This window comes from Argentina silus (assembly GCF_951799395.1).
Source record: "Argentina silus genome assembly, chromosome: 10".
Lineage (NCBI taxonomy): Eukaryota > Metazoa > Chordata > Actinopteri > Argentiniformes > Argentinidae > Argentina > Argentina silus.
Genome location: NC_139664.1, coordinates 16,274,744 through 16,291,620, shown reverse-complemented (window position 1 = coordinate 16,291,620; position 16,877 = coordinate 16,274,744). Strand labels below are relative to the sequence as shown.

The window sequence follows — 16,877 nt, the reverse complement described above, 5'->3', positions numbered from 1 at the left end:
GTGCCCCTAGAGCCAGATCTAGTATAATCTTAACCTCCCCAGATTTAACCTAAAGAGATGCTACAGGATTTGTGTTGTTAATACGCTGATAAAGTGAAGTCTCTGTTTCTCTAATGTTAATTGATTTCTTATCTCAGTCGACCACACAGTCCTTAGTTTAAGGCCAACAAACTTTTGCAAAATAATTGATGTTGAGTTTTGCCCTTGTCTGTCCAATTTATTTAGGGGACCCTTTTTTGGTTCATGAGTGTTAATTTAGAACTAGTGACCTGCAGCATCTCTTTAACCATTACAAAAATAAAAACTGACCCAAGATCAGCGTCTAGGGCTAACTTCACTCTATGTATGTGTGGCTCCCCTCATTAGCAGCCTCTATTAATACTCTTGGCCTGAAAACATAGAAATGCCAGAATTGTCGCAAGCTTTGGGTTCAACAAGCCAGATCAGACTGTAAAGGGAAAAAACAAGCTTAACGTGCCACTCCAGATTAGTCAATGTGAATGGATATACAGAGAGAGAAGGACTGGCTGGCTGGACACTAGCAGCTGGGGGTGGACCAATTAAAAGACCAATGTTCTCTTTTCTAACAGGGAGGGTGGGGGATGTTAAGGAAGGAATGTCCTGGTGATGCATTGTTGTACATTTATATTTACAGCTTTATTCCATACAACATAAATATGACCAGGGTTAGCGCAAGCACAAGTACATTTATGGTGATAAGCTAATGGAAAATACTGTAACAGTGTTGAAATAAGGTAATAAAGCCTTATCATGTTTTTAGTGACTTCCATGTCCAGTTTATTGATATTTAAATAGCTCATACCTCTGTGATATGTGCACTTTTCCTTTCCAAACCACACCATCCTAAAGTCCCTTGATTGGTGGTATTAAACACTATCACTGTGATGGAGTCAATAAACTAAAGGTCAAAGGTCAATAAATTAAAGGTCAAGCAAGCGATACAGAATGTGGTTTTACAGACCTGTTTTGAAACCCGAAGAGGCTTGAGGATATACAGTACCTTCTTGGATCATTTATATGTTTCATATGTATATGTTACTCAGCAAAGAGTTTTTCAGAGGAATGTGCTGCCAATATAACACCTGCACGTTAACTCATCATCAGGTGGGAGGGGTTGCTACTCTGCTAGTCATCAGCAATCACAGAATCTGCATTTAGATTGTGACGATCACAGAGCGACAGCCTCCAGACACTAAGACGAAGGAGTCTATCTGTGGACTCCATTGAGGAAGGCCTGAGAGGAAGGCCATACTGCTAAGTATTTTTATTCTATTTTGATAATTTCTTCATTACCCTGAGTGTATTGAGCCTACCTATATCCTACTTTTCCCACTAACCCTCTCCCTCTATACCGGCAAAAAATCACAATGTGCTTTCTCCCCATTCCTGTTATTTCCTCCATCAGGAGGACACATCAACGCTACACCTCCACCCGCAACCCTTCCAATCTAATTTACCCACCATGCTCAACTGACCACGACCTCACTGTCACGGGAGGACTTTGGAACCCTAACTGGGCATCAATACCTCCCTCTGCAACTGGATTCTGGACTTCCTAACCAACAGGCCGCAGTCTGTTAGGCTACACAACCACACCTCCTCAACCCTCACTCTGAACACCGGCGTGTGTGCTGAGCCCCCTCCTTTACTCCCTCTTCACCTACGACTGCACACCTGTACCTGTAAGTTCGCAGACGACACAACGGTGATTGGTCTCATCAGCAACAACGATGAGTCGGCCTACAGGGAAGAGGTCCAGCACCTGACAGTGTGGTGCACCGACAACAACCTGGCTCTCAACATCAGGAAGACCAAAGAGCTCATTGTGGACTTCAGGAAGTCAAAAGCTGGCACACACACCCCCATCCTAATCAACGGGACTGAGGTGGAGCGAGTCACCAGCTTCAAGTTTGTCACAGTATGGTATGGCAACTGCTCTGCATCTGACCGGAAAGCACTGCAGAGGGTGGTGAAAACTGCCCAACGCATCACCGGTTCCTCACTCCCCTCCATTGAGGCTGTCCAGGGCAAACGATGCTTGCGTAAGGCACGCAGCATCGTCAAGGACACTTCTCACCCCAACCATAGACTGTTCACCCTACTCCCCTCCGGGAGGCGCTACAGGTCTCTCCGCACCCGAACCAGCAGGTTCAGAGGAAGCTTCTTCCCTGCAGCTGTCACCCTACTGAACTCCAACTCTGCACCTAGGTGACAACCTACCAACCCCTGCACCCCCCCCCCCCCCCCCCCCGGACAATTGCACTACTCTACCCTACAGTATTCCTATAACTGTACATACTGTATCCTCACTTGTACACACTGCTCTTACTACATACCACTGCTCTTCTGTACATATCTGTCTATACTGTTCATAATCTGTCTATACTGTTCATAATGCACATATCCTTATATTTTTCTTTTAATACTACTGTTAATACACTGCACATATCTGTACATACTGTACATACCTGTTTATACTGTTCATACGGCATTCCATATTTATTCTGCAATTTACTCTAATGTTACTATGAATACATATATACTGCTTATACTGCATTGCCTATACAGCTCATATGCTGCTTACACTGTTCATACTGCATTCTATTTATTCTGCTTATAATGCTACTGCTAATTCATATACTGCTTACACTGCACTACTTATACTATACTGCACTACTATACTGCGCATATACTGCACTACCTGTATATACTGTTCACGCTGCACTTTTCTGCTTTTTTGCACTTCTGGTTAGACGCTAACTGCATTTCGTTGTCTCTGTACTTGTACTCTGCACAATGACAATAAAGTTGAATCTAATCTAATCTAATAAAGGCGTCTGCTAAATGTCATAAATGTAAATGTAAATGCACAGTATGTGTCTGAAGCATGTGCACACTCAGTTACAACTTTACAAAGGTGCGAAGAATCAATATTTGAGAGGAATCTAGCTAGTCTCTTCTGAAATACATTCAGTATTTGAGTGCTCAGAACATCATGCCATTGCACTTTACACATGTCTCTTGGGAATATTCCATTAGACTCCCAATGAACACTTGCCCTCCTTTCAATGTGATGATACTGTAGCCCTGTAAGAAAATATTCATGTTTAAGTAGCCTATCTAGGCCAACAAGACAACTCAATCAAAGGACAAGTCATTATGAAATAGTACTAAACGCTTTTTTTTATTTCCATACAGATATTAAAACACACTAGACATATTAAAAATATACATAGTTACTTAATCTTATATTATCTACACATCTTTTTTGATTTCTGAAACTGAAAACGTGGAGTTTTTGAAGGTCTAAGGGGAGGTATGGAACTATCACGGTATTGAAATTTGGTATGAGACAATATATTTAACACCCCTTAAAAAAATCAGTCCTGAAGCCTCAGGTCAGGAGGCTGAAAAAGGAACATTCCAATGTCTTTGACATAGCAAAACAACAACAACAACAACAACAGTAAGTGCTTAGCTTTACATTTAAAGCAGAATAACCCAGGCCTTTTATTAACCTGATTAATCCCTAGTAACTCATACAAATGGTACAACGCCTTCAATTAGTTAGGTTGTATCACTACTAGATTCAAAACATAGATACTCTACAACATAATCTTGGTACATTCAAATTGGTAAAAAGATGACTTGACTGTTTTAAGAATACCAACCTGCATTAAACATAGTATAAATCTATTTCCAAATTGTTTACATTATTGTGAAATGTATGTTTTAGGTAAGGTTGTTCACATTCAAAGTTCCCACAGTATAAAAAAATGTTTGGCACAGTATTCAAACATATTTGGCAACCCTTTTCTCTAACTGAATAAAGAAGGCCTAACTGCTTCTCTGGATTATGAATATGTACAGAACGATGTTGAACATCGTATTCTAGCATGTCCATATGAGAAGTCCATTGAATTCAGTGCACCACAATGAAATGCAGTGTCCCGTCTTTTGAAGAGCACCAACAACATATTTAAGAATTCAACCCAGAGATTAAAGGTACAGTCTGGAAGGGTTTTGTTTGCATACAATTTAATCTTGGATTTCAATTGTATGGTTCATCTGCTTTTCTTATCTCATCAAACTCTAAAATCATTAGCTTTTAGTCCAGTAGATAAGGTCCTAAAAAAGACCAGAGCTAGAGTAGTAGCACTTTAAATATCCCATTGTAAATCAATGGCCATTCAAAGTCTATGGGATTTAACCTGTAAATGGCGCTACTCACTCTCATGAGGACCGGCTAAAACTGCATTATAACAGGTTTTGTTGTAGCCAACCTTACTTCATCTGAATGGATTGATTATTTTTTTTCATTTTTTTTTCATTTTTAAGATAAGCTTTTAAAGTTCATCATAAACAACTAGGTGGCTTCAAAAAGTAAAAAAACACTAGTCTCCAAAAAGGCAAGGCTAAATTGGCACTATATGAGATTTTGTTCAGCATGCAAAATTATGCAAGTGTGCCAATTTCCATGCTCACTTTCAAGATTTTCAAGTTTATCGACTATTTATGGTTACAATTGGGACTTTCTGGACTAATCTTTCAAAATGTATCTACAGTACATTTATAAGCTTAGAAATGTCCCTGGGTATTGACATTAATGGCAGACTGTAGCGTAAGGTAGTCAATGACCCCCTGTACAGTATGTCCAAATATGAACACTAGGTGCGCAATTATCAAAACCTATGCTTTACATGCTTTACATACAGAATAGAGTTGCCAGATTTATTTGACTGTTTTTGTGAGATCATTTGACACCATTCAGAAACAACCATATATGATAAAGGTTTGTCTGGCATTTGTAGGCACTAAACATACCTCACAACTCATTGAGTAAGCTACACTATCTCCAGACCCATCATATTATGATTACTTAGTAAACTAATGAGATACAAAATACCGGATGGGGTTTATAAAAGGCCTACAATTTGATTATAGGGTTGATACACAATGTGTCACACAAATCTGTTGCTGAAAGCTACACATTAAAAGCTGCAATAAAGATGAAATGCTTTGTTCTTTAGTTGGGAATTCTCCTTTGGATTAAGTTCTTCTAGGCCCTGCTCAGAACCTCTACTATAATACTGATACAAAACAATCACAATACAAAAGATGAAAATCATCACCATTACCCAGTACATAAGCCATAGACAACAAGGGACGACTTATGTTTCGTACAGATAGACCAGTTACTAGTTGGCACTCCTGTCCAGCCCAGTGAGGGGCCTTTGGCTTGGGTGGCAGGATTGTGGACCACCATGGCAGAGGTGGCGCTGTACTGTACAATGACACCCATGAGATGGGGTGTGGTGATGATGGGAGGGGGGGGGCTAGGATGGGGAATCCAGTCTCGGAGCCACAGCTCTGCACTCGCTCCTCCCCTTTCTTATGTGGACACAGTGCTGACAGTGCGCTCTCTTTTACTGTGGGCGCGTTGCCTCTTCTTGCAGAAGACGTAGAGCGCTGTGAGAGGCACGCAGCTGACCGAGGAAACCAGGAGCAGGCCGATGAAGGCTTGGCCGTAGGCAGGGTACTCCTTCAGCACTGTCTTACCCTGGTGGAGAGGGAAGTGGGAGGAGAGAGGTTACTTTACTTCCCTTTACTTTACCTCATCATTACCTCATCATCTATTTGTAAGAGCCTATGCACATTTATCAACTTGTTGATATCAACTCGCTTGATTTAGCCAATCTATTTTCATCATTTCAAAACATAGCATGACGGAGGACTAGTCCTAGTACAAAAGTGACCGACACACTCCCCTCTGTTGGTCCCCATCCACACTATGAACTTGAACTTAAGGGGGGGCCCTGGGCCTAGTGCTGTGTTGGTCAGTGGAATGACAGGGTTATTGATAAAGGACAGGAGATAAACAGGGACAGGAGATAAAACTCCAGGGCCTCACAAGGTCACTGTCCCAGGCCTGGTAGGTGGGCGCCCCTCCCCTGATGTAGTTGACGATGTAGAAGATGAAGAGAGCGATGAGGAGGACTGGGCTGACCACCACCCACATGATCTTCCAGTACCAGTGGGGCCGATGACCCAGCATGTCCTCGATGTCTTTCTCAAACCTGGTGGGGGAGGGCAGTAGAGTGGTACCGTTATGTTCCTACAAATGATGGAAATATCATACATATGCACTAGACATACAGTATACCCTAGATATTACTTCATGAATCATTTTCTACAGAACAGTATACCTGTAAGCCCAACTCCAAAAAAAGATACAGCCAACGCAAACACCTGAGTTTTAAAAGAATAACAAAAGAATAATTTTGAGCCTGAACTGAAAAAACAGTGTTATTTGCGTAGATGAATATCAGTGGCTGATTACATATACTGTAGGACTTTGTGGGATTGGGGTGCATGGTGCTGGTTTAATGTGGCATGCAGAGCACATTCTGTCGTTGAAACTGTTTCAGATGCTGAGCTCAAATCCTCCACACACACACACACACACACACACCTCCTAATGCCGTAGATGTAGGAGACGGTGATGACCTCGATGAGGACAATGAAGAGGAGAGAGAAGGTGGCTCCATAGTCGTTGAATATGGTGAACCAGTAGTTGCCTGAGCGGGTGGTGAAACCCAGACCTAGCAGCAGGCATAATAGACACACCAGACCTACAGGATGATACACACAACTGTCATTCACATCCATTCATAATGTAGCCCTCCTTCAGCAGAATCTTATCTATCTACAGTGTATCTATGCCTACAGTGTATCTATGGAGGGTGAAAGCCAGACCCCTGACCCCTGAATGCCTCCCCCCTGACTCTGACCCCCTCTCTCACCATTGAAGGCCTCACTGCTTATGTTCTGTGAGAGGACCTTGAAGTCACGGAGGGGGGTGATGATGGCGGTGACGTTCCCCAGCATGCTGCCCATCCCCAGCAGCAGCAGCATGAAGAAGTAGAGGACGGACCAGAGCTGAGATGCCGGCATGTTCTTTATTGCCTCGCTGTACACAATGAACGCTAGGCCTGTGCCTTCTACAGCCTGGGGAGACGAGGGGGAAGGGGGAGAAAGAGGGAGAGGATTGGGGAGAGAGGTGTGTGAATATTGAGTATTACATTTAAATGACTTGAATTAGTAATCTACATCAATATCTGTGCATCAATAATATTTGATATCTTGAGGCTGACACTAGATTACAATGTGGTTGTATTGCTTTTTGAACTGCTTCTGTTAAATTCCTTCCCATGAGAAAAAGCCTCTGAAGCACAAAGTAGTCTCTTTCCTGCATTTGCGCCTTTCTTATAAGTGTGAAGATATACGACAGACAAAATGGAAAATCCACAGTAATATTGGTAATTAAATATTAACATTCATGTAAACCTTAAACCATGTAAACAGCCAATGATATGTCAAAACTCACTACCTCCACTACTGTCAGAGTCAAATAAAGTAGGCTCACAGACACATGCACAGACATACACAATACAAAAACAATCAGAGACACATAATAAAGAGCTGAGATCAGTACAGTGTAGCTGAGTATTAGGTGACATTACTGTATCTAGTTCTGCCTCCAAGTCACAGGTCTCTATCCTATCCTCTATGCTGGCGAACTGGTCTGGGTGTGTTCTGTTGAGCTCAATGATCCAGTGTTTCACATTCTCCATGTCAATGCTGCTCTCTGCCAGCTCAAAGGTGTTCAGCAGCAGCAAACGCATCCTACAGAGGAGGATAAATATGTCTGTCAGTCATATGACAACATAACATACATACAGTACATACAGAATAGCATAGTCTTTGACTTTGCCCTGAAGTAGAAGCCTGACAGGGACAGTCTTTTTTTAAATTTTCAATCAAACAATTACTAACAGGTTAAAGTAGAGATGATCATCTTTTATTTGATGGTATTTGTTTACATATTGGTTTCACCATTCAGATTATTATTATTTTTTTATGCATAGTCTCCCTATTTTAGGGTACCAAAAGGGGGACAATTGGCTTGACAGGTGTTTCTGGTAAGTCAGGTGTGTTCCATCACATCATTTGTGCCGGCATAATAGAGCTGTCAATGTGTAGTATTGATTCTAAGTTTGGATTTGCTATTGGCGTCTATCAACATGAGGACTAAAGATGTGTCAATGAAAGTCAAGTCAAGTCACTATTAGGCTGAAAAATTTGAAACATACATCAGAAACATAGCCAACATGGCATGCCAAAATGAACAGTTTGGAACATCATTAAAAGAAATGGGGCGCTTAGTGGCGTAGCACACTAATGCACATACCACATCATTGCAAGGTTCCTGGTTCGATTCTGACCCTTGACATATCCTGCATGTCATTCCTCCTCTCGCTCACCCATCCTTTCTGTCAATCTCTACCGTTTCTATCCCAATAAAGCAGAAATGCCCTAAAAAACATATAAAAATATCTATATATATACACATCAGCAATCGACTAGTAGGCCAAGAAAGACTTCTGCAGTGGATGACCGAAGATTGCTCACCACAAAATAACAACTGTCCCACAGATCTGGAACACTGTCCAGGAGGTATGAATGTGAATGTGCCATCCGCAGAATACATCACCAGCCAAACTACAGACACTCCATTGCAAGGTGCAAACCACTAATTATCCTCAAAAAGGTTAGGTTGCAGTTTGCTAAAAAGGACCTAAAAAGCCTGCAGTCTGGAAAAAGGTATTGTGGACAGATAAGATGAATATTTTCGTGAACCAGAGTGATTGCAAGAGGAATGTTTGGAGAAAAAACTCTGCCCAAGATTTACAGCACCACCTCATCTGTGAAACATGGTGCAGGGGGTGCTAGGTTTGGGCATGTATAGCTGAGAACTTGCCAACTTGCGGCAGCAGCAGAATACGTTCTGAAGTGTACAGAAACATCTTGTCTGCTTGAGTGCAGGCAAATGCCTCCAAATTCATTGGATGGTGCTACATCATACAGTAAAACATACTGGATTGTCCACCAAATACTAAATATATAGGGGGACTATGAAATAGGGGGACTATGCATAAAAAGTGTTGGAATTTCTGAATGGTGAAACCAATATGTACAGATACCATCAAATAAAAGCTGATAATCTCTACTTTCACCTTGCAGTAATTGTTTGATTTAAAATCCAAACTTTTAGAGTGTAGAGCCAAAAGAAGAAAAAATGCTTCACTGTACCATTACTTACGCAGGGCACTGTAGACCTGTACACCCACATGAGGGCTTTTATTCCTGAAATGCTTTGGTTTCAACAATATAGACATGCTTTTTTGATGAGTTCCTATTATCCTCCAAGAGGTGCTGAATGTATCTCTCATCACACCAAGACTGTGCCATGATAAATACAAGTTAGGGGTTATGAGGGAGTCGTAAAGCTGACCAGTTTACAGTCTTTCTTTGCTGGTTTTGTGGCAGCTTTTCAAGGTTGTTATTCTTAGTCACCATCATAAACAAATAATATCAGCTCTAACTGTCTCCTAAAAACTGTCTCCTAAAAACTGTCAGATAAGATACAGGTTGGTTATAAAGACAGTGAGAGCTGAATAAGCAATCATTCATCTTTAAATCATTAGCCATGGTTGGTGTGTGTGTGTGTGTGTGCGTGCATGACCTTAGCTGCCCAAAGAAGTCATAGTTTTTGTGCCAAGGCACTCTCTGTACAATGTTCTCCTTTGGAATGCTCATCTATTACCACCCGTTTCCCTTCAACACTTACTCACTGATATCATGTCCATATGCCAAACTATCACCCGAATAGAATGTACTGGGAAGATAAGAGATATGGCTGACAACCATTTTAACCACACTGACACTACTGGAAAAATCCCTACTGAGTGTTTTTGCACCTGGATTGTGCTACTGTGATTTAATGAGACAAATGGCTCTGTTATGTTTAGGGGAACAAGAGGAAAAAAGTGATAGAGGAACTCACACTAATACCCTGATGTAGGCACTGTGCGCCGAAACGTTGGTTCACTGCAAATAAATATTTGTGAGTATTAGATTGCGTGACTATCTCTGACATACTTTCATAGTTAGTTATCCATCAGTCTGTACCTTGTCTAAATATCTTTTGGATGTGCATATTCTGCTCAAAATATTCTGAGGGCACAACAGGAGCATAACACCACTTACACCACCATGTCCACTGAATACCCAACCTACCCAGGGTGTCAACACCATCACAGCTACCCCACCCAGGTGATAAACCCCTGCGAAGGCTCACCTCTCCAAGCAGCTCTCGTAGTTGAAGGTGGCCTTGAAGCCATAGATGGAGAAAGTGACGATACTGGCGAAGATTGAGGTGCTGCTATTGATAATGGACACAACAATGGCCTGCTTCTCAAAGTTGTTGTGGTACTGGTTGTAGCTGGAGAAGGCTATGAGGGAGCCGAAGCCCAGGCCCAGAGAGAAGAAGATCTGGGTGGCTGCGTTGATCCATGTGGTTGGGTTAGCCAGCTGTTCCATCTGAGGGAAGCACACACATGTGCACACACACACACACTTATTAGTTCATCTGAATCACCAGGAATGGTGTGATACCTGATTACTGTAATAACTCAATGATGCTAACTCTGAAAGTGGAAAAGATGAGTTAGCATGCATGATGCATAGCTGTAAGTATTACTGTACAATATGTTTTACGTTTTACATGAGTAACATCTGTCTTTCTCCATAGAGTAACCTCACCTCAGGATGTGACCTTTGGGTCGAAAACAATAAGCATCAATCCCAATTCCCCTACGCTAAACCACACACAGAACCATACCTTGGGTGTGAACATGTACTTCACACCATTGATGGCCCCATGCAGAGTCATCCCCCGGATCAGGTAGATGACGAGGACCAGGTAGGGGAACGTAGCTGTGAAATATACCACCTAGAGAGACATGGAGGGTGGTGTTAAGGTCAAAGTTTGCACTGACTAATGATTTCTGACAAAGTTTCAGAACATACACCTAAGGCTCTATTTTCAAGCCACGCAAATCAGTGTCTTGTCTGTGCTCACATGGGTGGAGTTCACTGGTGCTGTGAAAGGGAACATATCAGATAGTGAGCCTATATCTACAGTGCATTCAGAAAGTATGACAAAGCAAAACAGGTTTAGAAATTTACATAAGTATTCAGACCCTTTACGCAGTACTTTGTTGAAGCACCTTTGGCAGCAATTACAGCCTCAAGTCTTCTTGGGTATGACGCTACAAGCTTGGCACACCTGTATTTGGGGAGTTTCTCCCATTCGTCTCAGCAGATCCTCTAAAGCTCTGTCAGGTTGGATGGGGAATGTCGGTGCACAGCTATTTTCAGGTCTCTCCAGAGATGTTCGATCGGGTTCAAGTCCAGGCTCTGGCTGGGCCACTCAAGGACATTCAGAGACTTGTCCCGAAGCCACTCCTGTGTTGTCTTGGCTGTGTGCTTAGGGTCGTTCTCCTGTTGAAAGGTGAACCTCACCCCAGTCTGAAGTCCTGAGTGCTCTGGAGCAGGTTTTCATCAAGGATTTCTCTGTACTCTGTACTCATCTTTCCCTCGATCCTGACTAGTCTCCCAGTCCCTGCCGCTGAAAAACATCCCCACAGCATGATGCTGCCACCACCATGCTTCACCGTAGGGATGGTATTGGCCAGGTGATGAGCGGTGCCTGGTTTCCTCCAGACGTGACGCTTGGCATTCAGGCCAAAGAGTTCAATCTTCGTTTCATCAGACCAGAGAATCTTGTTTCTCATGGTTTGAGAGTCCTTTAGGTGCCTTTTGGCAAACTCCAAGCGGGCTATCCTGTGCTTTTTACTGAGGAGTAGCTTCCATCTGACCACTCTACCATAAAGGCCTGATTGGTGGAGTGCTGCAGAGATGGTTGTCCTTCTGGAAGGTTCTCCCATCTCCACAGAGGAACTCTGGAGCTCTGTCAGAGTGACCATTGGGTTTTTGGTCACCTCCCTGATGATGGCCCTTCTCCCCCTATTGCTCAGTTTGGCCGGGCGGCTGGCCGGCTCTAGGAAGAGTCTTGGTGATTCCAAACTTCTTCCATTTAAGAATGATGGAGGCTACTGTGTTCTTGGGGGCCTTCAATACTGCAGAATTCTTTTTTTGTACCTTTCCCCAGATCTGTGCCTCGACACAATCCTGTCTCGGAGGTCTATGGACAATATCTTCAACTTCATGGCCTGGTTTTTGCTTTGACATGCACTGTCAACTGTGGGACCTTATATAGACAGGTGTGTGCTGTTCCAAATGATGTCCAATCAATTTAATTTACCACAGGTGGACTCCAATCAAGTTGTAGAAACATCTCAAGGATGATCAATGGAAACAGGATGCACCTGAGCTCAATTTCGAGTGTCATAGCAAAGGGTCTGAATACTTTGCAAATATGATATTTCAGTTTTTTATTTTTAATAAATTAGCAAACATTTAAAAAAACCTGAACATTTTAGAAAGTGAAGGGGTCTGAATTCTTTCCGAATGAACTGTATATACCTACAAACCTTGATATAACAGTTAACTTAACTTATCACTATTATCCTGTCACCATTAACCTCAGTTATATAATGCACATAAGATCAACACCAAATCCCCATCCTAAAATCTGAGCATTATTTCTACTTGTACTGATATAGTACCCTGCCTTAGGTTCCTTAGGGACTCTCACACTATGTTTATGTAATGACGTAGGCCAAAGTTTTAGAAAGGTTTCTCTGGGCATATTCCCAGAATCAGTGACAGTTTGCCTCCGCTACAGTGAAGATATGACACTAAAGATACAGTATAAGAGATAGTAAACAACAGAGCTAAAATATGACATGACTCCTTAAACCAATAGCTAGTGTCAATGACCTGCCTCCCTGTCTCCCCGTCTCACTATATCTGACTCCTATGCAGCCTAAGGGGATCAGAAATGCAAGAACATCAATACTAGAGAGCATAACTGCATAACTACTGCACACTCCTAACCCAAGATGTAATTATGAAGAATGTGTTGTTGTGTGAATGTGTCAATCATTTCACAGGTTCAGTGGCCACTCTATAAAGTTATGCTGGATCAAGATCTAAGCCCATGGATCTGCCATTGGTAAAGTGATAAATAGTCACACTCCACACTCCACTGAAAGTGCAATTTAGTCCAGGACTAGGCTTAATCTATGTTTCGGTAAACCACCCCTAAAAACTAACCTTGCCAGTGGACTTGACCCCCTTGACGATGAAGAGGTAGACGATCATCCAGGCCAGCACAAGGCACAGCACCTGCCCTGTGTGGATGCCGCCGTTCTCATCAATAGAAGAAGAGATGTCCAGTGTCTCTCTGTAGAAGAAGTACTGAGTGGGCGTGGCCTTCTCACACTCCTCCACTGGGCCTGTCAGGTTACTGTTGAGAGGGCAATTGGCCCAGGGCAGGACTGACTGTAGTGTGTGTGTGTGTGTGTGTGTGTGTGTGTGTGTGTGTGTGTGTGTGTGTGTGTGTGTGTGTGTAGGACGGAGAAAACAGAACAGCACAGTTACAGGACATTACAGATAGCACAGGAGTACTGAACCGAACCGCTCCAAGAGTTCCCCAACAAAACATTCAGCTCTGCCCAAAATCATGTGTGTCCATAGCTGAATTATTATGCAACTTGTTTTAAAGGACCAATACATGAAATCTAGCTCCCCTGTGGCCACAAGTTTAAATTGCAATTACAATGAGCTGTTTGTTTACAATAGCCATTGTTACTAGCTAACTTACTTTATGAAATCAGCCATCCAGACCGTTGACATAAGATGTCAATTGTACAGGTAATAATAAATATTTGCTTTGGACACTACAGATAGTTTTGATTTACCTGCTTTCTGTAGTGAGCTATGATTTGACAACAGAGTGACTGCATCAAACAGGAGAAAATAATGCACTAATACCATAGCTAATTGAAACATTCGTTGGGAGCTATTACTTGTAAACACTATCGCTCCACAATCCCTTGATTTTTCAAGGCCAATATCTGCTGTAGTATATGCTGAACATGTCATGTGTATATCTCCTTGAACAGTTTAATGACTTGACACGATCTTGACACTTCCTAGGTCCAACTGCAGGTGACACACTTGGAATTCCTCCGATCCCCCAAAAAAGATATGAGGGGAACTTGAGAAGAACTCACCTGGAATGAATGGAAGAAGTACCAGAAACTCCAAGCATTGATGACGTTGTAATAGAGACAGAGGTACATTGATGTCACAACACTGGCCAGACCTGAAACGAGCAGAGAAGAGCCCTTAGCACAAAGCAGACATCGTTTGAAACCATTCCTGATTCCATTCCATGCATTACAATGAGCCCATCTTCCGATTTTCTACGTACACTCCCTCCTGTAACTCACCCACTCCCCCTAGATAGGGGTTAATAGCACTCCATGCTCCGATACTGCCCAGACGCATCTTCTGACCAATGGCCAGCTCCATGTAAAACAGGGGGACGCCCTCCAAAACCAGCATGATCAGGTAAGGGATCAGGAACCCACCTGAGAGCACAGGGACACATGGACATATAGAAATATATAGAATATAACTGATCAGATTAGCATTGTCCTACATAATCTGTATGTGTTACACACACTGACACACATAATAACATAACACAGGCACATATACACAAACACACAGAAACACACTGTAGACACACATACACACACACATACATACACATACACTTACAGGTTGCTTTAATGTTCGTGGCATTTTACTCTCTTGGATATGACTTTTCCCCTATGAGAGATGTAGAGTACTGTTCATGTGGATAGAAGCAAAACAAGAAAAGCACCTCTGCACTCTGCTTAAGAGCACTCTCTAACATTTGCTATGGTCTAGCAGCCATGTGTATATTCTGCCCATTCTAACTATTCCTGGCAAGTGCACGAAGAGAAATCTCTGTCTGGTTTTGGTGGCTCCGTGTGTTGAGAGCCCGCAAGTGGCGAGTTCACGTCACCTCTGATTTCTCGCCAGGCTGTTTGAGTCTAGGACAGTAATTACAGTAAGAAGGTGCGAGAGAGTGACGGGGGACATGTTCACTGCTCACTGACCCACACTCAGGGTCACAGGACGGCTAAACCAGGGTCATCCAACCAACCAAGCTAGTTTCTGTTAAAGATTCATTCATTTAGTGTAGTGAGGGAATGTGTCAGTAAACACAGTACAAGCAATTACCACCAGTGTAACTATTGAATGAATGAATGGACTAGATCTGTCTGCCGTTGGTGGCCAAGCTTATTTCCCCAATGTGGATTGTGGTCATAAAGTCAATTCATTCAGGAAATTGACTTTTCTAACAGCGGCAGACATGTAAACACAGACACACAATATTTACCATTCTCAGATGCTTTAAATGTGATGCTTCTTAACTTACAGTGTGAGATTGCATATTAAGCGGCTCACAAAGAAATGGTTAATTTAATCGGATAAGGATTTGTTGGAATAGTTGGAAGTATTAGAATAAATAGCCTTTTCCTTAACTGTTAATCTTAGGATTCCTAAAGCGATTTCAGAAGAAAAGCAAGTGGATGAGGAAAAACATTTCTCTATTAGAACACCAAGTGAATCAGTGATCAATGCTCAATAGTTTAATGTTTCATGCTTTTCTTCCATATGGACTACTTGTTAGAGGATGACATGACATCATATCGAACTTGAGTGGGCTTCAATAGGTATAGCCAGGCATATCAGTCTGTTCCCATTTAATGTTTTATTTTTATTTTTGTATCTATCTCTGTCAGTGCCATGTTTTTGAGACATAGGCTATCCTAGATATAGACATAGGCCATAGGAGGCAACAGTAACTCAGCAACCACTTCCTTGAGGAGTGGACTGGACACTGGCCTTCAGGTAACAGGTCTCATGATGAGGAGTTAGGCTGCCACTTCACTGCTAACATGTAGGAGACATAACCTGTATGGAGACATAACCTGGATGTCCATCAAATAACACATCTGGTGACTTTTCAGATAATTATACCCAGACCAGTTAATAACATAATCATCTGAGACCATCAATAACATAATCATATAAGTGTTTATTCTATGACAAAGAACTGGCCGTGTGAAGGGTTCATAGTGGGTTCATGTAGTCAAGGTATGGTCCTTTATTATATATATACATGCACTTAAACTCTGACAATAACAAACTGTGTAACCTATGCGACGTATGTATAGCCTATCTCTCTGGACAATAACGTATGACAAACCATAAGATACAGGCTATTGTTAATTACACATGAATTATAGGATTCGCGTTATTAAGCCTAAACATAAATTACAAAGCTCACGCACAATGACCTTTGAGACAGAGGAAACTGCACACTTGTATCCACATTCAAGCATTTGGCAATGTTTACCAAGGTGCCACTTTCCCATAGGTTGCAAAAGGCGTTCTGATTCTGTCAATGGATAATAAACTCCACAGCGCATACGCGCTCCACCTGTGTGAGAGAAAGAGAAAGCGGTATTCCTTACCTCCTCCATGCATTTGACAGAGGTATGGAAAACGCCACACATTTCCCAGTCCAACCGCGTATGACACACACGCCAGGACAAATTGCATGGGATTGTCCCATGAAGGTCTCCCTCCGTCTTTCTCCATCGTTGCGCGTCCTCACAATCAAGTCAACTACTGGGATCCGGGGAGCAGGACAGGGCCACCTTGATCCAGCAAACCACAGTCTGGAGTGTCCTGTCGGGGTAGCAACACAAATCCAATGAAATGGTCCTATGTGCAAGTGGTTCAACAGTTGGCCATTGAAACGGTTCAAGATCTCAACTTGGTTTTATGAGCGTATTGCTATTCTAATGAGCCCCCCCCCCCCCCCCCCCCCGCTCCAGAGGGAGGGTCTAAGTTTTAATTGGCAGTTGACGTAAACCAGG

The 16,877-nt window shown here is 42.4% G+C and overlaps 1 protein-coding gene across 1 annotated transcript; it reads right to left on the bottom strand.

The window, feature by feature from the left end:
- Positions 1–5,413: 5,413 nt before the first annotated feature.
- slc6a20 (solute carrier family 6 member 20) lies at positions 5,414–16,596 on the bottom strand (the record flags this gene model as incomplete). The annotated part of the gene is made up of 11 exons (XM_083679435.1): positions 5,414–5,581; positions 5,933–6,098; positions 6,494–6,653; positions 6,825–7,029; positions 7,545–7,707; positions 10,223–10,464; positions 10,766–10,876; positions 13,165–13,392; positions 14,127–14,218; positions 14,346–14,486; positions 16,470–16,596. 11 exons carry the CDS (start codon positions 16,594–16,596, stop codon positions 5,414–5,416), a joined length of 1,803 nt encoding a protein of 600 aa, XP_083535561.1.
- Positions 16,597–16,877: the final 281 nt, after the last annotated feature.